At 40.7% G+C, this 26792-nt stretch overlaps 1 protein-coding gene across 9 annotated transcripts in view; it reads left to right on the top strand.

Moving 5' to 3' along the window:
• The window catches only part of CTNND2 (catenin delta 2), a 269783-nt gene that overhangs the window by 144594 nt on the left and 98397 nt on the right, over positions 1–26792 (top strand). For all 9 annotated transcript variants that reach the window (XR_011558671.1, XR_011558672.1, XM_070747087.1 and 6 more), the window contains 4 exons: positions 1554–1767; positions 11151–11334; positions 15792–15909; positions 21531–21716. Coding sequence is in view for 7 of the 9 variants with exons in the window: in XM_070747087.1 (XP_070603188.1) it covers positions 1554–1767; positions 11151–11334; positions 15792–15909; positions 21531–21716 (702 nt within the window). In the remaining 2 variants the exon portion in view is untranslated. The remainder of the gene's footprint in view (positions 1–1553; positions 1768–11150; positions 11335–15791; positions 15910–21530; positions 21717–26792) is intronic.

Below are 26792 nucleotides of genomic sequence, written 5' to 3'. Positions count from 1 at the left end.
GGCTAGATGCCGTACATTTCTGGCGTTGCGCTGGGCATGGACGTGGGGCTTGAGCCTCCGTCCTGGTCCAGCCAGCAGGCAAGTGCCAGCCACGCAATTCCAGCATTTCCAGCCGCCGCCGTCGGTGCCTCTGTTCCTCTGTTCCGTAGCTCCGCCTCACAGCTGATCACCCTGACGTCGCCCCACGGCTACTGGGAGAAAGAGAGGGGGGGAGAGGGGGGGAGAGAAAGAGAAAGAGAAAGCAAGAGAGGGGGAGAGAGAGAGGGACCACCCTGCCACCGCCCCACGGCATGGCTCCTGCCCGCTGCCGCTGCCGCCGCCATCACCCTCCCGCTGCGCGCCGCCCTCCTGCTGCCGCTGCCCTCCCACCAAGCCCCAAAGCTCACCTGCTGACAGGTAAGCTCCAGCCAGGCGGGGCGCCGCAGCTGCTGGAAAACTTGGAAGGCGCAAAGAAGCAAGCTCAGCTTCTGGTCTCACAACTTTTTTCTCTTCGCAAAAAGTTGCGAGACCAGAAGCTGAGCTTATTTCTTCGCAGCACACCTGACCATGTCTCGCGGCACACCAGTGTGCCGTGGCACACCGGTTGGGAAACACTGGTCTAACTAATGGACATATAAGATATTCTATGTAAAGGAATATTTGTGGCTCTGGAACTTTGTAGCTCATGTAAAGTATACAACTCTATTTTTGATCTGAAATGCAGAGAATATTAATAAAATGTTATTTTACATAACTTATGACACAAGACAACTTTTTACTAAAACAGGGCGCAGAAGAGGTATATCCGCCTGTTTGCCACTTTGAGATATTTGTAAAAATAATAAAGGTGGGATGCAAACAAATGAATAAATGTAGGACTTCAGTATAATTAATTTTGATTTTAACGAATGTCTCATTTACTGTTACAGCTCTCCCAGTAATTTCTACACATGCTGAATATGCACTGTAGCTGGCTTTAAAAAACATTTTAATGTTTATATTGGGTGCATTTATATTAATATTAAGTTACAATATTTTAGGAATGTTGTGTTGAATAATTTAGGTTTGCAAAAATGCTAGGCCAAAAACAAAACAAAAAATACAGTGTAATTTAATGTTGTGTTTGAACTATACCAGTCATTTTTAAATAAAGCAAATGTTATGTACTTTTTATTTTTTCATAGCAATAAATTACCTCGCTAAAGCTAATTTATTGGTATATAACTGCAGTAAGCACTTTGAAACTGGAATGCCATTCATTCGTCCTTGATTTTAAAACAATTCTGACTGACAGATTTCTCTACACACTGGACTCTTAAACCATTAGTATTCTTTCTATGGCATGCAGGAGGGATACTTTTTTTCCAAATACCTTTTTTCATAATCTGTCCAGCTATTTTGATCAGTGCTTGAGTTTTGGAGAAAGATTTTGCTTTCAAAGATATAGGAAATCAGTCCAGCATCTTTCCTTACTGGCTATTGCATTTTCTCCTCTAATTGCTGTCTAAAAACTGAGGAATAACCACCACCAAAGAATAGTTTCTGATTTCTTTGGTTTTGTTTTGCTGATGCAGATAAGAAGACAAGGAGGGATACAATTACTGGTGGATCTATTGGACCATCGAATGACAGAAGTCCACCGTAGTGCCTGTGGGGCTCTGAGAAACTTGGTATATGGGAAAGCTAATGATGACAACAAAATTGCTTTGAAAAACTGTGGGGGTATTCCAGCACTAGTACGATTACTCCGAAAGACGACAGATTTGGAAATCAGAGAACTGGTCACAGGTTTGAATGTCTTTCCTTTATTACATGATAACTTTTAAAGAATTAACTCATTATCTGAGACATTGCTTGATGAAAACAAAACACGGATTCAATATTGTATTTATATATTTGAACATATTAAAACAAATCTTGGTTTTGCCAACATGTAGAACGGTGGTTCTCAACCTTTCTAATGCCACAACCCCTTAATACAGTTCCTCATGTTGTGGTGATCCCCAACCATAAATCTAGTGCCAATTCTCCCAACAGAGCTTTAAGTTGATTGGCAGGCAGGTTAGAGGGACACCCCCACTGTAAACACCTGATTGGTCAAATTGTAAAAATATGTTATAAGGCACTAGAATAGAAGCTTTAGTTCCTAACACCATGGGAAATTTGTATTTTCCAATGGTCTTAGGCGACCCCTGTGAAACGGTTGTTCGACCCCCAAAGGGGTCCCGACCCCCAGGTTGAGAACCACTGGTGTAGAATATGTACATCCAGCAAGATACATACATATCCATATTCAATCTTGTGTAATGTGCATACAGCAATTTTCATAACAATTGCTATTGTAGTTAAGCTCTGATGCTACTGCTTCAATTTTTTTGACTAAGGGAGGAAGGAGAATGACATTTCCTACAGTGTACAATGTGGTTGATAATTCTTTAAAATACTATTAATGGTATTCTGGTATTATGTAAATCCTGAGTATGTTATTTTAATGACTTAAATGTGTTTAAAGATCTATTAAGATCTTCTAAGACCTTCTTCTGCCTTCTCTTGTAAAATAATAATAATAATAAGTTGCATATATTATCCTGACTACAGGCTGTATGATTCAGCTCTGATTACAGATTCCAAATATTTTTTTAAATTCATCATTCAACTCTTACCTGTCAAAGGCAGAATTCATTAGATACTCCTTGTTGCGATGATATGATGCATCATGAGTGACAGAATTACTGGCAGATAATAATAAAACAATAAATGTTAGCTTTGTTTCAACCTTCCACTTCAGTCCTTGGTTCTACTACCTGTCCTTGATCTCCCTGAAGTAGTTTACAACCTGACTTGAAATAAAGTACAAACTATTAATCATCTTAATTATAGTCCATCTATTTAATGCTCGCTTAGCTCACTTAACCAACAAATTGTCCCGGATCCAAACATCTGACATAGAGCTTGTTAATTTGAACGACAGTTGAGATGGCAGGACTTGGCTTTAGGAAATAGCACTCTGCATGTAACTAGAAAAATCATGAAATCATAGAATTTCTGGTCAAATGCTGAGTACTTTCTGCCCAGAGCCAGGTGGACGACTTCATGGTGTTTCTAGTTATGTGCAGAATGCTTTTCCTGAAACTTGGGTGGGTGGTGCCATGGTGTTTCATGTCATGAGTTGTAAAATTATTTTATGAAAATACAGTGGTACCTCGGTACTCGAACGCTTTGGTTCTCGTACATTTCGGATACCAAACAAAATTTGCGGCAAAAATTTGCTTCGGTATCTGAACAGAAATTCGGATACCGAACAGCCACAGAAAATTTTGTTTATTATCCGAAATGCTACAAGATCTGAGGGGACAGGGTGAGACGGAATGGGAGTCGGAATCCGACACGCCCATCCTGGCCGCCCACTAAATAGCCTCCCAGTCTCTAGTCTAAGTGGTCCAAGCTGTAGGAAGGGTGGGGGCGGCTGGAATACCGGCAGTTTCGGGCGGGCTCCTTTCCTCAGTGGTTCGTCTTCTTCCCTTTAAGTAGGTACACCAACTTTCTCCTTCCCGACGGCGGCAGCAGCTTTCCTTCAAGCAGCAGCAGCGCTGGGAACGTCACATGAGAAAGGAAGCCGCTGACGTTCCCGGTGCTGCTGCTGCTTGAAGGAAAGCTGCCGCCGCCGTCGCCAGGAAGGAGAAAGTTGGTGTAGCTGCTTAAAGGAAAGAAGACGAACCACTGAGGAAAGGAGGCCCCCGAAGCTGCTGGTATTGCAGCTGCCCCCACCCTTCCTACACCTTTGGTTAACAGCAGCGAAACCTTTTTTGTATCTATTATCTAGTAGCTGTCAAAATTTCCTTAGTGAGATGTGACCACTGAATAATTCTGGTGTAAGTGTTAGAGATTAAGAAAGAGGATTAACTGTGAGGAATAAGGAAGGCGAGGCAGGCGGTGGCTATAAGCTGTCCTGTGAAGACAGAATGTGAAGATCTACCTTTTCCCTGTCTATCTAGGAAGGAAATTCCCTGATACACAAGTTACCAATTACAAGAATCAAATTCTTGCAATTATTTTAAATAAGTCATTGATCAGTTAGTTCCAAGGCTTGTTATAGTTCACCAACTTATTTAAAAAACAAAAAAAATGTGATTGCAGAAACTGCAATTCTATCTTCGTGTAGCCACAAGTGGGCTGAGGAATTGGCCAAGAGATAAGAAATCCAATAGAAAGGGGGTCCCACCAAAAGGACCAGTTGGAGCCAGCATGGAGCATATAATTTCAAACTACATAAATCATTTTGGTGTACTTAAATGTACCGCATACAATGCTTTCAGGCAGGATAACGGGAAACACCATTTCCAGTACGTTGAACTAGGATGAAATAGTAGATAAGCCTCATGCCAGGGCAAAGAAGATGGGTCAATTTTCTTGGGGGCTAAAAGGAAATACCGGCATAATGTGAACTAGCTTGAGAATCTTCATCTTAGCCTCTGCAGAAAAGTTACATAACTTTTAGTTCTCAGACCAGAGAATCCTAGCAGCTGTGAAAGAGAAAAAAATACAGATTAGTGGGTAGTCCATGGATATGGTGGAAACTGTTTTCAATCAGCTGAGCCTTTACACTCTTTTTCGGTCTCTTGTTCTCTAATATTTGAAAGCTGTAGCAAAGTAGAACTTAGCTTTCAGCAATAGCAATTGAGCAAATAGATAGGCTGAAGATACAGAAGGATCCCGACAGACTTGAACATTGGGCGCTATCAAACAAAATGAAATTCAGTGGTGAAAAATGTAAGGTTCTACATTTAGGCAAGAAAAAAAATGTACAGGTACAGTATGTGTAGTACCTTGCTCAACAGTATTATCTGTGAGAGGGATCTTGGAGTCCTAGTGGACAACCATTTAAATATGAGCAAGCAGTGTGCAGCAGCTGCCCAAAAAAGCCATCACAGTTCTAGGCTGTATTAACAGAGGGGTAGAATCAAGACCCCGCAAAGTGTTAATACTACTTTATAATGTCTTGGTAAGGCCACACTTGAAATACTAGATTCAGTTTTGTTCACCACGATGCAGAAAGGATGTTGAGACTCTAGAAAAAGTGCAAAGAACAAAAATGATTAAGGGACTGGAAGCTAAAACATATGAAGAACGGTTCAGGAACTGAGCATGTCTAATTTAATGAAAAGAAGGACCGCTGATAGCAGTGTTCCAATATCTCAGGGGTTGCTACATAGAAGAGGGAGTCAAACTATTCTCCAAAGCATCCGAGGGCAGAACATGAAGCAATGGGTGAAAACTAAAACAAGGAGAGAAGTAATTTAGAACTAAGGAGAAATTTTCTGACAGTTAGAACAAATAATCAGTGGAACAGCTTGCCTCCAGAAGTTGTGAATGCTCCAATACTAGAATTTTTTAAGAAGGTGTTGGATAACCATTTCTCTGAAGCAGTGTAGGGTTTCCTGCCTAAGCAGGGGATTGGATTAGAAGACCTTCAAAGTCCCTTCCAACTCGTTGTTGTTGTTGTTGTTGTTGTTATAAATAGTCTTGGCCAGTGTGTCTTCCAAAGGAAGACAATGAAAGCAAAAAACTCAAGAAAATTCTCCACTGCTCTTTAACATTTCTCTCTCTCTCTCTCTCTCTCTCTCTCTCTCTCTCTCTCTCTCTCTCCTATACATATGGAATTTTAATGGTATAGAAAGCATTCAATTGCACTACTTTGCTGCAAGGGAGAAGTAGGCACTAAGGAACAAATAATACAAAGGCGAATTCTGCTTCTCAGTATGCCTTTTATCTATGATTTATTAATGAATTAAAGAGAGAACATGGCAGTTAATGCCACCTGCATACGCACGTAAGAGAGAGAGATGAGGAAAGAGCCTCTTCTCTTTACTATAAACAAACATATCAGCACAGCATTATTTTTCAGTGTTTTCTCGATGAAACATTCTCGGCTGTAAAAGACAGCCTGGGGAAAAATGTGAAACTAGTTCTCCCTCATCTTGGCCAGTTTTCTAGCCATTCCTAAGAAAATATTACCTTCTTTATCAGACTAATTCACAAGCTGCTAGTAAATAGGCATCTGTGAATACGTTCAAGAATAGTTCCCTTTTATTGTCTCATACAGACTGGCAGGGGTGTGAATCACAGTCCAAAATGAGTGGTGGGCTCTTGACTGATTAAAACTGATGAGAGCATTGTTTGTACTTAACCAGTGATCTGCAGTGCTTCTCTCACTTCCAGCACTGAACCAACCCCCTGGCCAATTTTCTCCAAGCAATTTGTTCAGACAGTGTGGAAAAATTGGCAGAAAGAGCTGGCTAGAAAACAAATCCTAGCACCAGCCAAGCAGTTAGTTCTTCCCTACTGGTTTTTCTCCCATTTCATTTACAAATGCTTGAAAAAGGTATGCCATTTCTTATGAAACTATACAGTTGAGACTTCTGGATGCCAGAATGTTCACAAGAGAAAATAAATATAAAAAGTATGACACCTTCAGAGAAAATTTGTATAGCTAGAAAATGTAATACTTTCAATTTCTTTTACTAAGTAGTTTTGTGTAAAGTATTTTGACATGTAGAATAAAAGATAGTATTCAGACTTGCTTGAAAAGAATGTGAATGGGTAGAATATGTCTCATGTATATGTTTAATTAATCAATGTACTAAATTTCTGCAAAAGTACATTAGCTTCAGTTATAAGTGTGTAATCATTTTTTTATTGTGACATTTATTATAATATTTTATATCAGTTATTCATGTAGCATGTGCCTAGACACAGACTGTAATTTTTTTTGTAAGTGTGGATGAGATGGGAAACTCCTATCTATTATGCTGACCGAGTGTGCTGGACCTTTCCACACACACACACCAACAATATCCAAGGGACCACAAGTTCCATCACATCTTTGTGGGATATATTCATTCCAACAAATGAGCTCATATGAGTGTTTGATATTAATATATGAATTATCCATATAATATTATATAGAGAGATATTAGGTAATTTATATTACATATAAATATGATTAGATCATTTATAATCAATATGATTAGGTAATTTTGTGTCAGATTCCCATTGTTTGGTGCCAACATAACAAAAGGGAAGTGATGGGTGAGATTTTTACCCCAACCGGTCCAGCAATCCAAACATTAGAAAAAATGTTTTTTACTATGGATGTGGAAATCATTTGACTAGTTTAGGGACAATATTGAGTTGCATTCAAAAATAACATAGAGGATTGATTAAATCTTCCCATTAGTATACAAGGTATAAAAATGAAGATCCTAATATAGAAGATGCCCTGTAGTTCCCAAAATAACATATTTTGTACATATCACTGCAAGGTATGAAAAAGCAAATCTTTAGCAAGGTTTCAAATTCAGTCTCTGCCATCTTTATATTTCAATGGGAATGTTCTCCTACTGAAACAATGGCTAGTTGTCTGTAGTCCCTGTCCACAGTGTGGAGTTATATAACTAATAATCTCAATCAGTGCACTGCATATTCTTATTTAAATGAAACATGAATCTGTAATACAGTGGTACCTCATGATACGAACGGCCCGCCATACGAACAACCCGAGATACGAACCCGGGGTTCACAAATTTTTTGCCTCTTCTTACGAACGTTTTCCGTCTTACAAACCCGCCACCGCTGCATCCAAGAAGCCCCGCCGCCCGGCTGTTGCTTTTTGAAACAGCCGGGGGGCTTCTCAGCGTCGTCCTGAACCCGAACGCCAAACCCGAACTTCCAGGTTCGGCGTTTGGGAGGCTGCCGAGAAGCCCCCCGGCTGTTTTAAAAGGTGACAGCCAGGCGGCGGGGCTTCTCAGCGAAAGTTCGGGTTCGGGAGGCCACTTTGGGTTTTTGGCTGGGAGGGAGGGCAGGAGGTCCAGTGCTTCACCTTCCCTCCCAGCCAAAAAGGCAAAGCCGGCGGCTGTAGCTGCTGCTGCAAGAAGCTTCCCCGCCCCTCGCCCGTGGCCGGCAGAAGAGCGCTCTTGCCCGGTGGGAGGCAAAGCACTCTTCACTTCCCACCAGGCAAGAGCACCCACGGGCGAGGGGCGGGGAAGCCTCTTGCAGCAGCTGCTACAGCCGCCGGTTTTGCCTTTTTGGCTAGGAGGGAGGGCAGGAGGTCCAGCGCTGGGGGGAGGGAGTCAGGAAGGTCCTCCTGCTCCCCCCCCAGCGAAAAACACAAAGACGGTCTGCCACCGCCCGCTTGAGCCAGGATGACAGGCAGGGCAAAGCAGCGTAGAGCAAAGGGAGGCTGAAACCTCCGGCGGCTTCAGCTTCCCATTGCTCCACGGGTGGTGGCAGACCGCCTTTGCATTTTTGGCTGGGGGGGGAAGCAGGAGCCGCAGGATAGGGCTGGCGACGGGTGTGGGGTGAGGCAGCAGGTCTGCATTCTGGGTGGGTGGGCGGTGGGCGAGGAGGTGCGGCCGAGCAGGCCTGGCTCAGGCTCCGGCTAGACCTCCAGCGAGGATGGGGCGGGCAGCGGCTGGGCACGGCGGCAGCGAGGGTGCATCCAACTCGGGGCTGGCGGCACCCGATGCAGCGGGGAACATCGGTGCGGGAGGCAGGAGAGGACCGGGCAAAGTGAGCAGCAGTGCCACCGCCGCCGCCACACCCGGCTTGGCTTCCCTGGCCACCGCAGGCACTGCGCGCCGCGATCTTCTGGGCCAGCGAGGCTCAGCGACGGAAGGCGGCCACCTGGCCCCTGAGGCTTGGCCGAAAGGGGCCAGGGCTAGAGCCGCTGAGCCTCGCCGGCCCGGAAAGATCGCAGCACACGGTGCCTGCAGCAGCCAGGGAAGCCAAGCCAGGCATGGCGGCGACGGCGGCAGCGCTGCTGCTCCGGTTGCCCGGTCTTCTCCTGCCTCCCGCGCTGATGTTCCCCGTTGCATAGGGCGCCGCCAGCCCTGAGTCGGACGCTCCTGAAGGTGGTCTTTGCGTCGTCCCAGGAAAGCAAGCAGCAGGCATGGGCTGGGGTTTTTCCCTCAGGGGCAAAGGTGGTGGTCGTGGGGTGGTTTTGCTGCAGGCGGGTGTCTAGGCACCGCAGCTCCCCCCAGTTCTCCCGCGGACCTCTTCCATACACCCCAACTCCCCCAGCTTCTGTGCTTTTCTTTCGGCTTCTGGATGGATGGGAGGAGCTAAGCGGCCGGAGGAATCAATGTAAAACGCCACTGGGCTGGCAACGTCTCCGGCTGCTTAGCTCCTCCTGTCCAGCCCAAAGCCAAAAGAAAAGCGTGGAGGCTGGTGAACAAAGGGGAGAACATTCGGCTTCTGGATGGATGGGAGGAGCTAAGCAGCCGGAGGAATCAATGTAAAACGCCAGTGGACTGGCAACATCTCCAGCTGCTTAGCTCCTCCTGTCCAGCCCGAAGCCGAAACAAAAGCGCGGAGGCTGCAGGAGTCGGGATGTGTGGAAGAGGTCCGCGGGAGAACTGGGGGGAGCTGCGGTGCCTAGACACCTGCCTGCAGCAAAGCCACCATGCGACCACCGCCTTTGCCCCCAGGGGAAAGACCCCAGCCCACACCTGCTGCTTGCTCTCCCGGAAAGACCCCAGCCCACACCTTCGGGAGCTTCCCAGCTGGGTCCCTTCCACATGACAGTGGCCACAGCTCCCCCCAGTTCTCCCACTGACCCTTTCCACACATGTACACCATCCCCAGCCTCCGCGCCGCCGGCCAGCTGTCATCTTCTAAAGAAGCAAGAAGAGGAGAAGGAGCTGGGTGCCGGTGGTGGTGGAGAAAGGCGAATGTGGCCCGGAGGCTGGGAGGGAGGCGGAATACAGGAGGAGGAGGAGGAGGGAGACCAGGAGGGAGAGGGGGAAGGAGGGAGGGAGGAAGGAGAGAGAGAGAAAGGTTTCTGCCTGAAGTTACGGATAGGGGTGGCGGTGCAGCGCAAATCTGGCAAGGGCTTCCCCAACCGCTACCGGACTCCCGCAAGACGATCCTAGAACCCCAGTGGGGCCTCCCAGACACAAAAAATCAGAGAAGATGCACGTACAAACCGCCCGTGCGTTTCTCTCCCTTCCCTTCCAGTCATTGCAAGTAACTGTTGACTTTTCGGTTAATCCACCCACGAGGCTCCCTCCGGGCAGCCTGTGCTGTCTCCCCCCGTCTCCCCCACTCCACCCAGCCCCGAACAAAATCTGAATGCCGGCGGTAATGAGGCAAAAGTGGTGAATTTTGGCCTTGCACGCACTAATCGCTTTTCCATTGATTCCTATGGGAAATATTGTTTCGTCTTACGAACTTTTCACCTTACAAACCTCCTCCCAGCACCAATTAAGTTCGTAAGACGAGGTATTACTGTATTTCCCAACAGTTAAACAGTTTTATTTAAATCAGAGGAAAAAATGTTTCATTTAAAGGATGTACATTAAATTCTTTCCTGATTTTTTTTATGTATTCACGTTTTAAGAATGGTATATATTCAATACATATTTGCTTAATTAATATGTCCTTATTTATTTATACTTCTTATTTCTAAAGCACACATCTCCATCAAGGAGGGACTCTGGGCAATATAAAGTATAACTTTTTACCATTCTGTTTTCATGCGATATTGAGAAATTGTAATTTTTTAAAATTGTAAATGATTTCTCATAGTCACTGAGCTTAAAATAAATAAAAATAATAGTTTTTGCTACAAATGAGGATTGCAAATACGGAATAAATGTGTTTTTCAAAACTGATGTCAGGGTAGGCAAGTGGCACTATTCTAAGAGTCTACTGTTGTAAATACCGTTCATTTGTGTAGTCTTACGAACAAGATGAGATTTAGAAAACTCAAGAAGGCTGCGAGCATTATGCATCCTCAGGTTTGTCATCTGAGACTGGGAAGTCAGAAAGACAGTTGTGACACTTGCATTGAGCAGTGATCCCAGAGTGAAGTTTGAGGACATGTTGTAACATTCTTGTGGAGACCTACAAGACCTTGTGAAGTCTCAGTCTGGTTCAGCCTAGTTAGAAGATCAGATGGGCATACAGGATATTACTGCATTAAATAAAATAATGGAATGAGTTAAACAATTGAACCTTGATTATGATTGTGATATGTACAGAATATATTTACTTGCCCTTAAGTGATGCCCTAGTTTCTGTAGAAAACAGTGAATATATGAATGTTGTTTTGTGCAATATCACTTCATTCTGATTTTAGAAGAAATGTCAATTCCTTGCTTCCTTCCTTTTAGGAGTTCTCTGGAATTTATCTTCTTGTGATGCACTGAAAATGCCAATTATCCAGGATGCTCTAGCAGTGTTGACCAATGCAGTGATCATTCCTCATTCTGGATGGGAAAATTCTCCCCTTCAGGATGACCACAAAATTCAACTTCATTCATCACAGGTGCTGCGCAATGCCACTGGGTGCCTAAGGTGAGCTCTGATAGCTAAACTACTTGACATTTTCTTCCCTTCTACTTTCTTAAAGCTATAGAATTTAAAATTCTTTAGGCATCATAAGAAACACAGCAATATATTTTATAGTATGATTTTTATAACAAAATGCTCCCATTATTTTTAAAGATGGGGATGGTTAATATATATTTATATTTATATTTGTCTCTCTGTGTGTGTGTGTAGTCCTTATTAATGATAGTAATTGCCATAATTAATTTCCATTGCTAAACAGCGCAGTTGTAAAGTGCAATATCACATGACCACACTGCTTAGTGATGGAAATTCTGGCACTTATGGCTGCCATATGCTATGTACTTCTGACTTCCCCATTGACATTGAAGAAAGCAGAGTATGCCTGGATCACAGTCACATGACTATGGGGACACTGTGATTGTTGTAAGTACAAGAAGTAGTAATAAGTACAACATGTCTCAGTATCATTGTAAATTCAAACAGCCACTGAATCAGTATTACTAAGCAAGGATCATTTGTATTCTCAACAATCTTCTGCATTGAGCATATATAACTTGTAAAATATATAAACTCTGCTGATCAGCCATCAGGGATTTCATAGACCTTATTTTCTGCTGTCTGCCTGGGGTTTTAAAGAGATAGCAAGTATCCAATTGATCAAAATCTCTAACTGGTCTAAACTGCAGGACTATCTATAGCATGTTGGTGGAATTACTACACTGCTCAAAAACAATAAAGGGAACACTTAAACAATACAATCAAGTAAATTGAACTTCTGTGAAATCAAACTGTCCACCTAGGAAGCAACACTGATTGACAATCAATTCCACATGCTGTTGTGCACATTCAACTTTGTACAGAACAAAGTATTCAATGAGAATATTTCATTCAGATCTAGGATGTGTCATTTGAGTATTCCCTTTCTCTTTTTTGAGATAAACCAGTGGCCATGTTTGTTTTTATCATTTGAGTGTAGCAAACACTAGTGAATGTAGGGTCACATTTTTGGTTACTGCTATAAAAATATTAACACACTAATAAATTTTACAAACTTAGAAGCACATACTTTCTAAATATATTTATTTATTCATCACATTTATAAAGCGTGCCCGTCTTACAATCAAATGACTCTGGGTGGCATACAACAAAGTGAAAAACAAAATATATTGCTTTGGAGATTTAGGATGCAATTCAAAAAGCCGGGGAATAGTAATGTACAACTTGGTTGGTTTATTTATTGTTCACAGAATAACGATCGTACTTTGCATGACAAACAATTTCTGAAATCCTGAAACATTTGTGTAATGTCTGTAGAGAACTGGTTAGCAATTTTTGTGATGTGCAAGGATGCCATTTTTCAAAAAACCTTGCTAGCGAAAACACCGGTGAACCATTTAATGGAGCACTTTACATTATGGCTTTAGGCTGTTGTTCTTAAAAGACTCTACCTATAATATTCTTACAGATATTCCACAGACGTTGCTCAGTATGACTTGGTGGCATAAAATTTAAATTGATTTGAGTTGCAGCTTCTCTATAGTTTATCAAAAGCCAGCTGCCTTTTGTTTAGCTAATAGTAGCTTTGGATAAGCAAACCTTTTGCTAAATTATATCATATCTCCACGCTATGTATGTGTATTCATGCTTGCTGCATGATTTTGGCTCTTGAAGTTTACACTGCAATTCAGGAATTGTTGCTGGAAATAATGCAAATGTATGTAGCAATATTAAATTATCTAGAACTTTTCCTATTTTGCTTTGTAGAAGTGAAATTGTGAGGGAGGTATGAATTATTTGGTGGCTTCTTTAAAATGATCTTCAAAAAGCTTGGAGATCCATAATGAACCATTTATCTTTGAGCTTAAGCATCTCCATTAACATATTTTTTTTGTTTTGTTCTATTTCTGGAGAAAGTGGTTTTAATGATGTGCAATTTCTGAAAATTGGAATTCCCAATACAGAAGCTTTCTAGTATACGTAAAACAAAAGGAATAGGAAAGTGTGCTTATCAAGATTTCTAGAACTTTTTGCAACCCCTTAAAAATAGTTTTGCTCAACTTCTGATGACTAGGTTGGGCTTAGATTAAAGGACACTGTTTCACTGTCCAACTGCCTTTTTCAAAAGTATGCAGTAAGAAAATTTTAAACTCTGCAGACCTAAGTTGGATTCACCTCATTTTTTGATCCAATCTCTGGTTTTCATTTTTTTCCACGATACAAAATTTGGTTTCATTCTGTTCAGGTTTTTGACAGACAGATGGGCAAAATCTTGAGCCACCTTATCTTATTTCTTTTGGTGTTTTATTGGGTTCGAAAAAATAAAAAGGAAGCAGATTCTCCCAAAGTTCCTTATTAGTATCTTTAAAAGTTTTCCTGGGTGTTTTCAGAAGTCAAGACTCTACCCACTTTCCCATTTGAGAACTTTTTCCCTTTAAAACTATTGTATTTTAAAGTAGTGGTTATAGCATGATTCCCATTTCCTAGTTAAAATAGCAGTAGGTTTATACAAATAATTGCTTCAATCAATATTACCAGAAGTAATTTAATTAGAATATCAAATTATAATGAAATATGAACTGTAGAATAATTATAAAATAAAGGTAATCATCGCAAAATAGGACATTATCTCTTTTTTAAAAAAAAAATCAATGGTTGGTGTGAGCCAGTCCAACTCCATAGCTCTGTTATCATTAATGATTGGATTGACTTAATATATATTTTAATGAAAGAACACTGATGTTGAAAAAAGACTACCCTAGATATAAAAATAAGTAGGAGTAAAAATAAATCAGAGTAGCCTTCACTGAAAAGAATATTATTTGATTGGAGAACCAAATTTAAATATGTATGTGTGTCTATATATTTCAAAAGATGGGGATGACTATAGGGAGGGTTTTTTTGTCTAAACGCAAGGTTTGTGGCAACATATAAGTGCTGCTATGGTGGAGAATATGTCATTCAGGATTCGAGTTTTGGTTATTCATCGAGAAGTAAGGTCTGTTAGTAAATTATGGAATTCTGCTTGTCCAGTTTCTGGTTAGGTGGCCTATAGTATTGTATGTTAATATTTTCTACAGATTAAGATGTTGTTACTTGGCTTCCATTATACAGAAATAATGCCTTATTTTGCTTCTCTGACTTTTGGTTAATAGTTGCATAATAGTTGTATAATAAAGAGGAAAACAGCACTGATCACAATGGCATTCCTTCTATATCAGTGATTTCAACCATTCTGGCTTTGCGGGCTGGTGGCAATGGCAAGGGTAGAAAGGGGATGGTTCTGTACAAGTGACGGGTGCACATACATGTCACTTGCACAAATGGTGCTTTGTGTGCATGTGTGCTTACCCGCCACTTAGGCAGGTGGACCTGCCAATGTACGCTCACCTGCCGATTGTGCAGCCCGTTTTCCCTGGGATCCTTGCTTTATATCGCATACCTGGTAACCAACATCTGGATAAAATAGTATTGAATCAGCATAACCAGATAATGACATGAAAATTACATATTACATAACACACAACATCACAACCTGCCCAATTAAATACATGGCTGGTAGGAAGACCGGGATGGCACAGCAGGTAGAGTGCTGTACTGCAGGCCACTGAAGCTGACTGTAAATCTGAAGGTCAGCGGTTCAAATCTCATCACTGGCTCAAGGTTGACTCAGCCTTCCATCCTTCCGAGGTGGGTAAAATGAGGACCCGGATTGTGGGGGCAATATGCTGGTTCTGTTAAAAAGTGCTATTGCTAACATGTTGTAAGCCGCCCTGAGTCTAAGGAGAAGGGCGGCATAAAAATCGAATAAATAAAATAAATAAATAAATAAAGACACTATGTATATTTTAATCCACAATTAATCAATTAACCTTAGTTCAAGTTTATAGCACTGATAGTGTTTTCAAGGGAAGTAATGAACTGGGGTGGGGAGAACTCAAGAGGATCCCTTCAACTCTGCGTGTATACATACTGTACAGTGAATGCCATTTTGAATGCCATTTTAAATGTCTGTTGCATACTAACTAAGAGGTGCATCCTCTAATGCCCCCCTGTTAGCTATGGAGCAATATCCTGAGATGACTGAAAAGTATAATATAGGCAAGAGTATGACTACTGTATCTTATTTCTGCTACAAAGGTGAGGATCAGGGTTGAAATGCTCCCTGTTCGCTCATGCCTGTCAGTTGTCAGAGAGCCGGTCGCGAAGGGAGCGCAAGGCTCCACCCACCCACCCGGATGCCGCCATTTGGGGTTTTTTTACCCTCTGTGCATGCACAAAGTATTCTGTACATGTGCAGAGAGTAAAAGAACCCAAATGATGGCGTCCAGGCAGGTGGACAAATCCTCTTGCTCCCTTTGCGGCCCGCTTTCCCACGAAATAAATAAAATAAAATTTTAATAAAATTTTAATAAAATTTTAATAAAATTGACCAAAGAATCAATATTGTTATTTGCTTCCAGGAATGTCAGCTCTGCTGGAGAAGAAGCTCGGAGAAGAATGAGAGAATGTGATGGACTTACTGATGCATTGCTTTATGTGATTCAGTCTGCTCTAGGAAGCAGTGAAATTGATAGCAAGGTTTGTTCAGTTGCTCTATCCTTGGTTGGCTGGTTGATTGGTTTATTTTTGCACTCTCACAATTATTAGAAGGTGGGTTTCCACCATTTTGAAATAGGGAAGAACATGAGCACTGTATTGTCAGCCATGAAATATGTTTAGTTTCAAAAACCGAATAACAACTCCCAAACTCTTCCCCAAATGAAATAAATCCTGGCTTCTGCCTTCCTTGCTAAATAGCTCCAACTATTACAGAAATTGTACAAAACAATTGATTCCTGAGTATTCAAGGCTTATTTCCATGCTTTATACGTATGGAATTGTAAAGCTTGCAAAATGGATTTGGCTGTGTAATAGTCAGATTTTGAGATACTTTTATTGCACTGCTTCATATGTATTCATATATTTATTCACTGTGATCTCCTTGATTTATACTCATACATTCAATAATATGCAAACTTGTTCCTCAAATACAGACAGTGGTGGGCTCCTAAAGGTGCGGTCCAAATTTAATCAATCAATAAAAAGAACATTTTCTCAAATTCACTTTATAAAGATGGAAGATGGAAATGATAGTAGTTGTATTCAGTACACCTAGAAATATAGATTAAGAGAGATCTCCATTCTTTCTCCTACAATTTGTTCAGCAATAAATGGAAGCATGTAGTATATTCTTACGACTAATAAGTCTAAACTTTCTTTAATTTAATTATATTAAAATAATTGATGCCCTTGATTTTATTTCTATATTCAGGCGGGTTCCAGTTGAATTTTGCTACCGCTGCGCATATGTGCACGCGCACATGTCCCACCACACGATTTCACTTTTGTGAAATCCACATGTTCAGGACCATATTACAAAGGAAAACACAACTGAGGAGTTTCTCAGCTGTACTTCAGATGAAGAATAAAGTTCGGCATTAAGACGAGGGCAGGCGGGAGGGTTTCTTCCAACATGGAGACAATGGAAAAAAATTGCCAAAAATTGGCACTCTGGACCGCACCTTTAGGAGCCCACCACTGTCTGTATTTGAGGAACAAGTTTGCATATTATTGAATGTATGTATAAATCAAGGAGATCACAGTGAACAAATATATTTCATCTTTAAATATTTTACAAATATATTCTGATAAAATTTGAGAACATATTTTAATGCATCCTTACTCTAGATTTAATGAGATAAAAAGCAAAGTATTTTTCTTTACTGCAAATATTGTTATTAAATGATAAAAAGTGCAATAAATATGCACTTTACATTCCAATAAGAGCACACCTCATGGAACAACTATATACTTCTGTGAAAATTTGGGAATTCCTAAAAATTCCTATTCTTGGTGCCATAGAAATAAGTGTAATGGATTTTGCTGAATAAAACAACTTCAGACACTGCTATTTTAAAGCACATTGAGATTTTTTCTATCTGGCAAAGTAATTCAAGAAACTTTGATCACAGCTAGTGATTTTATTGTTTTTTGTAGCTAATAAAATTACAAGCATCTATCCAAAACATGAAATCCTGGCAGATCATTTCTACTGCTTACTAATTGATTTGATTTGATTTATTAGATTTGTATGCCGTCCCTCTCTGGAGACTCGGAGTGGCTCACAACCACAAAACAGTACAAATCCAATGCTTAAAACAATTAAAAACCCTTAATATAAAAAACAATCATACATCTCATACAAACCATACGTAAAGCGGAAACGGCCCAGGGGAATCAATTTCCCCATGCCTGACAGATGAGGTGGGTTTTAAGGAGTTTGCGAAAGGCAAGGAGGGTGGGGGCAATCCTAATCTCCGGGGGGAGTTGATTCCAGAGGTTCGGGGCCACCATAGAAAAGGCTATTCCCCTGGGTCCTGCCAGACAACATTGTTTCATCGACGGGACCCAGAGAAGGCCAACTCTGTGGGACCTAACCGGTCGCTGGCTGAAATCAGCCAGGAGGGACACGGATCCAGTAAGCAGGTGGTGGAATTCACAGCTCCAATGGCCTTGTCCACTTCATCAGGTGTCACCAGATCAAACTCTTCCCAGACAGATGGACAAGTACGGTCCCCAGTCACCTCGACTGAGTCATTGTCAGTCAACTCTGTTATCCAATCGGAGTCAAGGTCCGCCCAGATCCGAGCGACTTTATCAGCGAAAAATGTGTTAAAATCCTTGGCACTGCTCTGCAAGGGCTCCCCAACTCCCCCCTGGTTAAGAAGGGAGCGAGTTACCCTAAACAGAGCGGCCGGGCGAGATTCCGCTGATGCAATCAAGGCAGCATGATATGCACATCTTGCCACCTTGAGCACCACTTTGTAAGCCTTAATATGAGCTCTTACAAGTGTTCGGTCGGATTCGGACTTACTCTTCTTCCATCCCTTCTCTAGACGTCTCATCTGGCATTTCAACTCCCAGAGCTCCTCGGTAAACCAAGGAGCTCTCCGAGGTCTAGTGCCACAGAGAGGTCACAACGGCACAATCTGGTCAAGAGCTTCCATTGCAGCCTTATTCCAGGCTACAGCAAGAGAGTCTGCCGAACTGTGGACAAGTACATCTGGAATAACCCCAAGTGCCCTCTGAAAGCCCTCTGGGTCCATCAGGCATCTGTGACGGAACCACCTATTCGGTTCCACCTCCCTGCGGGGAAGGATTGGAACCAGGAAGTCAAGCCACAGTAGAAAATGGTCTGACCATGACAAAAGCAACACTTCTAAGCCCCTTAGTCTCAGACCATTGCTCAATTGCTCAGAGAGGAATACCATGTCAGGTGCATGCCCCCCCCTCTTAAGTCAGACTTTGTACTACTTGAGTTAGGTCCATGGCTGTCATGGTGGCCATGAAATCCTGTGCTAGCCCAGAGGTTTTACCGAGTGACGGTAGGTTAAAGCCCCCAAGACAATAAGACTGGAGGATTATATGATATAATGTAATTTTCAAGCACGTAAATTATCGTGACAAATAAAATTTTCATAGAATAAATAATCTTCTTAGTGTATGCTATTCTTCTCCATCAAACATACAAAACAACTTTGCTTTTTTCCAACATCTGAAAAGCTCAACAGGTGCTGAATAGTAGCATTTAAATATAAAGCAAAGAAATGCTAGACAAAACTGTTATTTCCATTACTTTCATTCTTAATTGGCAAAGCTAAATTATCATTCCATTTATTTGTTTTCATTGTATGTGTGAATGGTTGTAGAAGATGGTTATATGACCTCAAATGCTCTCTTCGGCATTTACCAACCAGTAATGCATAAGCAAATTCCACCTCCTGTACCCTGGGGAAATTCATGCAGCATATCCTTGTAAGCAGTTTGTTGTTAACAAAATAAATTCAAAATTGTTCCTCTCGTCACCTGCAAACTTGACTTTGTGAGCAAGTTCTTAGAACAACAAACTTTGAGGTTATAAACATTTTCTTCGTCTTCAACCAGAGTTCCTATTGTTGGCGACTGGCTTCTGTGACCCTTTCTTGAACACATCTGAGTTTTTTCTTATTTCTAGCAATCTCCAGGACTGCAATTTCTTGACATCAGAAAATGATTTGACAAACAATTAAAATCTACTAAAATACTTGGTTCTAATTGAGGCAAAACAAGGGTGGGGCCTCTAGTGATGCAAAAATTGCAAGTTTCCAAACCTCTTGACATCAATCAAGAGGTCACTCAGGTTCTTTATGATTCAAAGGAATACTTGTTTTCTACTTGACACTAACTACAATTTTGCTTACTGTACAAAGCAGCCAGTATCTGTTTGTCTTTCAAGCTTTTTCTTAGAAAAATAACCTTAATTACTAAACATGGTTAAAAAGTAACTATGTCCTCTCTATATCTATGATCTCTTCATAAACTAGAGATACACCTGAGATCTTTGTACATCATCATCATCTTCTTCTTCTTCTTCTTCTTCATTATTATTAATTAGATTTGTATGCCGCCCCTCTCCAAAGACTCGGAGTGTACATAGAATCCCCCTATCAGAATTATACAAAGCATCTGATGAGACCTGTTGGCTACCAATACCAATACCCAGCCCTCTGCTAAGAGGGAGATGGCCATTTCATAGACCAATGTTAAATTTAGTTCATTTATATATACTAAACACTCTTCCAGATAATTACCTAGCTCACCATCCATACATAAATATCACAGATACCACAGCTAAGACTTTGTTTAACTGAGGTTGCTTGAATGATCACACAATTCCCTCATAATATTCATACTTGGTAATAAGTGACCCTAGTGTTCTTTTTAACATCTGCTCTGTGGTGTCAGGAACCCAAAGGGATTAGATGGAAATTGTGCCGACTTGTGCACAACCTTTCTCTCTTCATATAATTGTATCATTTCAAGAGGATGCCAAATGGACCCTCTACAAGCATGTGGCTGATACATATATATTAACAAATGAAATAATATATACTGCTTTGTCCTGCACAGCAGCAGCCGATAATTAGCCCCCAAAATATAAACTCAAACACAAAATGAAGTTATTTTTATGAGACGTCTGTTGCTTCACAACGCTGCATTAAACAAAGCCTCTGCCTTTGCCAAGATCCGGGCGTGAGGCCAAATTGATAAAAGAATGACTCCCCCACTCTTACTTCTCAGCCGATAGTCACTCACAAGAATTTAACCCTAGAACTGACCAATAATTAATCCAAGTTTGTCTGACAGAATAGGCGTCACAGGCTGTTTCTCTTCTGAACTCTTGAACGTTGGCTGCTTGCAAAGAGCACTCTCAAAACCCCTCCGCTTAAATACTCTCGGGGAGTGCTGACTATGCACAGCTGTGCTTACTTCTTTTTCCTGATCTTCCTCAACTGTTCCTGTCTGTCCCTCATTCTTCTGACCCAGGCATTCAGGATCGGGTCCCTTATTTCCTCATCCTCAGAGTCTGGCAAATCCCCAGCTAAAGCCTTCACATCCCCAGTTGGGGGAATCTATAGCCTCTGTAGGCTCCACACCCCCAGACTCTCCCTCTTCCTCTGGCTCACTCTCTGACTCCCCCTGCAACCACACAGACCGGCCATGCCCAAAGGGCACTGGCTCATCAGGCTCAAAGTCCATGGCCAGAGAGCCTGGCTATGAGCCAACCACAACAATATACATATTGAAATTTTGAGTCAATATATCAGATATGACTGGGTAGGGATAATTTTTCAGTCTTGATTGAAGACTGATTGCCAATTTGGAATATTTTGTCTGATGTAATGATGGGGTAAAGAGAAAATTTTGTTACCATTTATTTAAATATTTGACATATCTAATACAAAATGGAATGAATGAAATTGACAACCAATTAACAATGCACTTATTAAGATAATCTTAAAATGACATAACATTACGCTCTAAATTTTTCTTGTCAGTTTGAGATGTTTTACCTTTTCATCTAAGAAAGTTAGTAAGGGAGGGAACTTTTGAACTTATTCATTGGCTGACCTTGTTACCATTTCTCTGCCAGCATATGAATATTCTGACAAAACTCTTAATGGAATAAAAATGTCTTCTTTGATAGAAAAACTATCCTGTGCCACAATAGGGCATTTCAGTTAGCACAAGGATATAAAGAAAACTGATGGGTTTTTTTTTATGAATATAAGCATTCTAAATGTATTATAGATATTTTCTTCTTCTTCTTGTTCTTTCAGACCGTTGAAAACTGTGTGTGTATTTTAAGGAACCTCTCATATAGACTCGCTGCAGAAACATCTCAGGGACAGCAAATGGGGACTGATGAACTTGATGGTTTACTTTGTGGTGATGCCAATGGGAAAGATGCTGAAAGTTCTGGATGCTGGGGCAAGAAAAAGAAGAAAAAGAAATCTCAAGATCAGGTACAGGCACTTAGCTTTAATTGATTTGATTTTGTGCAGCCTAACGCCAGAATGTTTTTGGATAGATGACAATAATAGTAGTAATAGCAATAAGGCCATCTCCTACAACCAAATAGTGTAGTATAATAGTCAAAAACAATTTTGCTTTCTCAAAAAAAACAAAGCTTATGTTAAAAATATTAAAACTAAGTTAGTTCTGCATAAATTTTAACTGTTAAAATAAGTGAATGCTAGAAAATGTAACTTCAATTGACTGACCTACTAGCAACCTTTAAAGAGTTATTTTTACTTATTTAACTCATCATTTACTATAATATAATTATATGCACTCTAGTATGAAATATATAATGTAATGGTAATGTGAAGAATAGTTTTGTTAGATATTAATATTTAACATCCGTATAAATAATAATTACAGAACATTTCATGTAAATGTACATTATTTGGAACATTTCTTGATTATCTTTAAGGGCTTTTAAAATTCCATCCCATAATTAATATTTTTCTTTCTTAGACCATCTTCTTTTACCCACTTTGTCTAAATAAAGTTGGATGCCTTTACGATTTGATAATTATATTTATTTTGGCTAAAATCTGTTCCAATAAGCTAACCAGTATAATTTGAATGAAATAAATTCTTCTCTTTGCTGTATGTTTCTGGGATATTTTCTTTAACAGGATATCTAATAGCTTCCATGATTTGTATTAATCTTTGTCTTAATACCGTTGACCTTGATTAAATCTAATTGCTATTATGATAATTCATACTAATTCCATCCTTGCAAAGCTAAATTATTTTTTATTTTTTATTTTCTGGGATTAAATATAATATAATTATAAAATGTCTTGATAGCTCTAACTGGATTCTAAATCTGTACTATTAGTTATGTTCTGCATTTGTCTCAAATTATTACAGATTTTAAACTTTTTCCATAACTTGTTTCTACCACCATGAAATATATTATTGCATTTAGAGATTTCCTGTCCTATGGAACTCCAGTGATTGGGGTAGATAGATGATCTAGTTGTCCAATTGCCAATTGGACCCTTCCTCTACAAGCAGTCAACTCAGTTATTAATTTTGGCAACTTTTTGCTGTGAAGGGAAGGAGAACTTTGTTTGATCCATAATTTGAGAATCATTTGTAGCATCTGCTAAAAAAATATAACATGTGACATGTGGAAATATGTATATGACTAATGTGTTTGATTTATTATATGTTTAGTCTTTTAAATCAATATAAGGTTTGAAAAATAATTATTACATCAATTTTTAATAATCAAGTTTGGGACTAATAGTTTTCTATAGTTTGCTATTTATAGCAAACCTGGAGAAAAAAATTGAGGTGATGTTTATTCCTACTCCCCTGCCAAAGCAAGGCTATATTTTCTTGCTAAAAAAATTGACAGATTACAGCCTAAGGTTTCCTTATTTATGTATTTATTTATTTATTGAATTTATATTGCCACGTATTTGCCCCTGGCAACTCAAGGCAGCTTACAGAATATAAGACTACATTTAAAACAATAAAAACTAACAAAAAGAATCAAATAAATTAATATACCGTATATACTCAAGTATAAGCCGACCCGAGTATAAGCCGAGGCACCAGTTTTTGCCACAAAAACTGGGAAAACTTATTGACCCGAGTATAAGCTGAGGTTAGAAAATGCAGTGGCTATTGGTAACTTATAAAAATGGAAACAAATAAAATTACATTAATTAAGACATCAGTAGATTAAATGTTTTAGAATATTTATTTCAAAGAAAACCGGTAAACTAGCTCTGTAAATTTAAAAGAGGGTAAAGAAAAGCAATCTGGTATTTGAAGTTGAAGTCCACAAGCCATAATCTTGCCAGGTTTGAAGACCCTTGCACTTCTAACCCTAACCCAGGGGTCTTTAAATTTGACAGTTTTAAGGCTGGTGGACTTCAACACCCAGAATTCCTGCACCTCTTGCAACAGACTGGCTACCGGTAATGGAAACTTCCTGATCAATAGGATTTATATGGTACTCTAAAAGGTGGTTGGGCAGGGAGAAAGGTCCCCAGAGGGGAGGGGGAGAGGCACATGCACAAAACACTTTCGCAGCACAAAAGCCTCAAATCTCCCTCACCTGAGCGCAGGAACCGTTGTCTCCCTGGCAAGCACTTCAGGAGCCGAGCACGAGAAGTGAGGGGAACTGCGCATGCGTGGGCATGAACTTTCCCGAGCAATAGCAACAGATTGCATTGCTCTGGGAGTTTGCAAGAGATTGCATTGCTCTGGGAGTTTGCAAGAGATTGCATTGCTCTGGGAGTTTGCAAGAGATTGCGTTGCTCTGGGAGTTTGCAAGAGATTGCATTGCTCCATGCATTTGGAGCAGAGGGCGCCAAAAAGAAGTGGCCAAACAGAAGGACCAGGACTCCCATTTCTGAGAGTCGGACGTGGGGATCGGGCTGCGGAGGTCACGCTTTTCCACCCTCCACAGCTCCAACTTCCAATTAGGAAAGAAGGGTGGCATGGAGGGATGATGCCGGCGCCGAGGAGGCGCCTTTAAGGCAAATTCAAGGGTTTTTTTAAAAAAAAATTGCTTTTCTACCTTCAAAGGCCAGAGTTCTCAGGACTTCGGTTGGCTGGCGCCTTTGCTTGAGCAGGAGAGAGAAGGCACTTGCCCCACCCCTCCCACAGCTCTGACGGCACACAGGACAGGAAAAAAGCCGTGAGGTGGGGGGGTGGCATGGCGAGAAGACAGAAGCAGGAATCCACCGCCCCCGATCTCATCGGCTTTTTCCCCCTCTTGCATGCAATTGGAGCTGTGCTCAAGCAAAGGAGCCAGCCAACCACTCCAACGGCGCACGAAAGGGGAAAAGGGCAATGAGAAGCCATGAGGTCGGCGACGGTGGATTCCTGCTTCTGTCTTCTCGCCGCCACCCACCCACCCCCAACCTCACCGGCTTTTCCCACTCTCGCATGCAAACAAAGGAGCCAACCAACCATTCCAACAGCGCATGAGAGGGGAAAAAGGCGATGGGGAGCCGGTGAGGTCGGGGGCGGTGGATTCCTGCTTCTGTCTTCTCATCACCACCCATCACCACCCCGACCTCACTGGCTTTTTCCCCCTCTCGCGCGCAAGCAAAGGAGCCAGTCAACCATTCCAACGGCACGCAAGAGGGGAAAAAGGCGATGGGAAGCCGGTGAGATCGGGGGCAGTGGATTCCTGCTTCTGTCTTCTCATCTCCCGCACCCCCACCTCACCGGCTTTTTCCCCCTCTCGCGCGCCGTCGGAGCTGCGGGAGGGGTGGGGTAGGTGCCTACTCTCCCCGTTTCAAGCAAAGGAGCCAGCCAACCATAGTCCCGACTCAAGAGCTCTGGCCTTTGCAGGTAGAAAAGCAAAAAAAAATTTAAAACCCTTGAATTTGCCTTAAAGGCGCCTCCTCAGTGCCGGCATCATTCCTCCGTGTCACCCTTCTTTCCTAATTGAAAGTTGGAGCCGTGGAGGGTGGAAAAGCATGACCTCCGCAGCCCAGTCCCTGCATCCAGCTTTCAGAGATGGCACTACTAGGCACTACATATTTACCGGTACACAGACAGCGATGCCCTCCCAAAGACGCCCCTGAAGCTGCCTCAGCCGGGAAGAGGCGGCAGCAATGCCTGCCGGGCTCCCACGGGCGCCCTCTTGTGGTAACTTGTCAGTAACCCGAGCATAAGCCAAGGTCGGGTTTTTCAGCCCACTTTTTGCGCTGAAAAACTCAGTTTATACTCGAGTATATATGGTAGTACAATATAATAAAATCACCAATTATTTATTGATTAACAAATATGAAAATGTGTTTCTGATGTCATACAGATGGTATATACTTTTTCTTTCCTGGGTGTCTGAGAATGTACACAGAAAAATCTGAAGTTGCTATGTAATACAGAAACTAGAAAATATACTTGCATAATACACTTTTTGTTTTTTAATTTTTTGTTTCTGTAGTATCTTATTAATCACAATTTAGGAATTTAAATCTGCAAAAATTTACAATCTAGGTAATTTTACTGTAATGAATTTTCTGTAAAAAGATCATTGATTCCCTTTAGATTTATTTAAGAATATTATGAACAGAAAATTATATGTAGATTTATGCTATATGTAAAAAAAATCCTTATGAAAAAGTATCTATGCAGTCAGGACAAGAAAAAATTGTGAAAGATACATGTTCTATTGTAAACTATATTAAATTATAAATTCAAATTATGTTACATTATATTAAATAATATGCTTTCTACATTAACATTAAAAATTCAATTGTAGGCTATCTAACCCATTAAAGCTTTTATTGTAATAAGACAGTCTTAAAGGTTGATTCATGATTATTTTGATTATATGATTTGTCTCTTCAATGTTTTACGTAACTTGATTTTCTAGCTATATGATTTTACTCATTAAACCACCTTGAATTCATTTGGTCTAAATCTAGGGAAACCACCTTAAGATTGCAATCTGTGATTGTTGCTCTGAAGTTACAATATTGTGATGCTCTTATTGTATAGCTCAACATTTCTATAAAGTTGGATGATTATATTCAGATAAAACATTTCCACATTCTACAATCATTCTTCATCAGAAAACAATAAAGACCCTGCTTTAGCTTTACTTGTCCATTTTCTTAAATTAAGTTGTGTAGAGAACTGTGCATGTAATTTCACATTTTTGTTCATTGGGCTATTATATAGCATGACAATAAATTATTCCATCTTCAGACTTTAGATTAGTATGGTGATAGAAACTCAAAAAGCTTTTAGATTGATGGTTGGTATTTCTAATAATATAATTTAGTTTTCTGAGTTATTTTAACAATGGTAATATTTTTCAATTTATATTCCAAACTTCATGTATGACTTTAATCCAGAAGGTAGTATTTAATCAGTGTGCAGAGACTTGTGACTCTGACTCCTATAATCTCTTGATTCCTGCTAGCATCTGAATTACTAGATTAATTAGACTGTGACAAATGTTACAGAACCATTCTTATGTTTATTCAAAATCCACTTCATATTGTAACTGTAATGGCCTGTTAGTGTGTCACTTTAATATTCTCAGAGAACCG

The sequence above is a fragment of the Erythrolamprus reginae genome, chromosome 3, assembly GCF_031021105.1.
Source record: "Erythrolamprus reginae isolate rEryReg1 chromosome 3, rEryReg1.hap1, whole genome shotgun sequence".
Lineage (NCBI taxonomy): Eukaryota > Metazoa > Chordata > Lepidosauria > Squamata > Dipsadidae > Erythrolamprus > Erythrolamprus reginae.
This window is presented reverse-complemented; position numbering and strand designations above follow the sequence as displayed.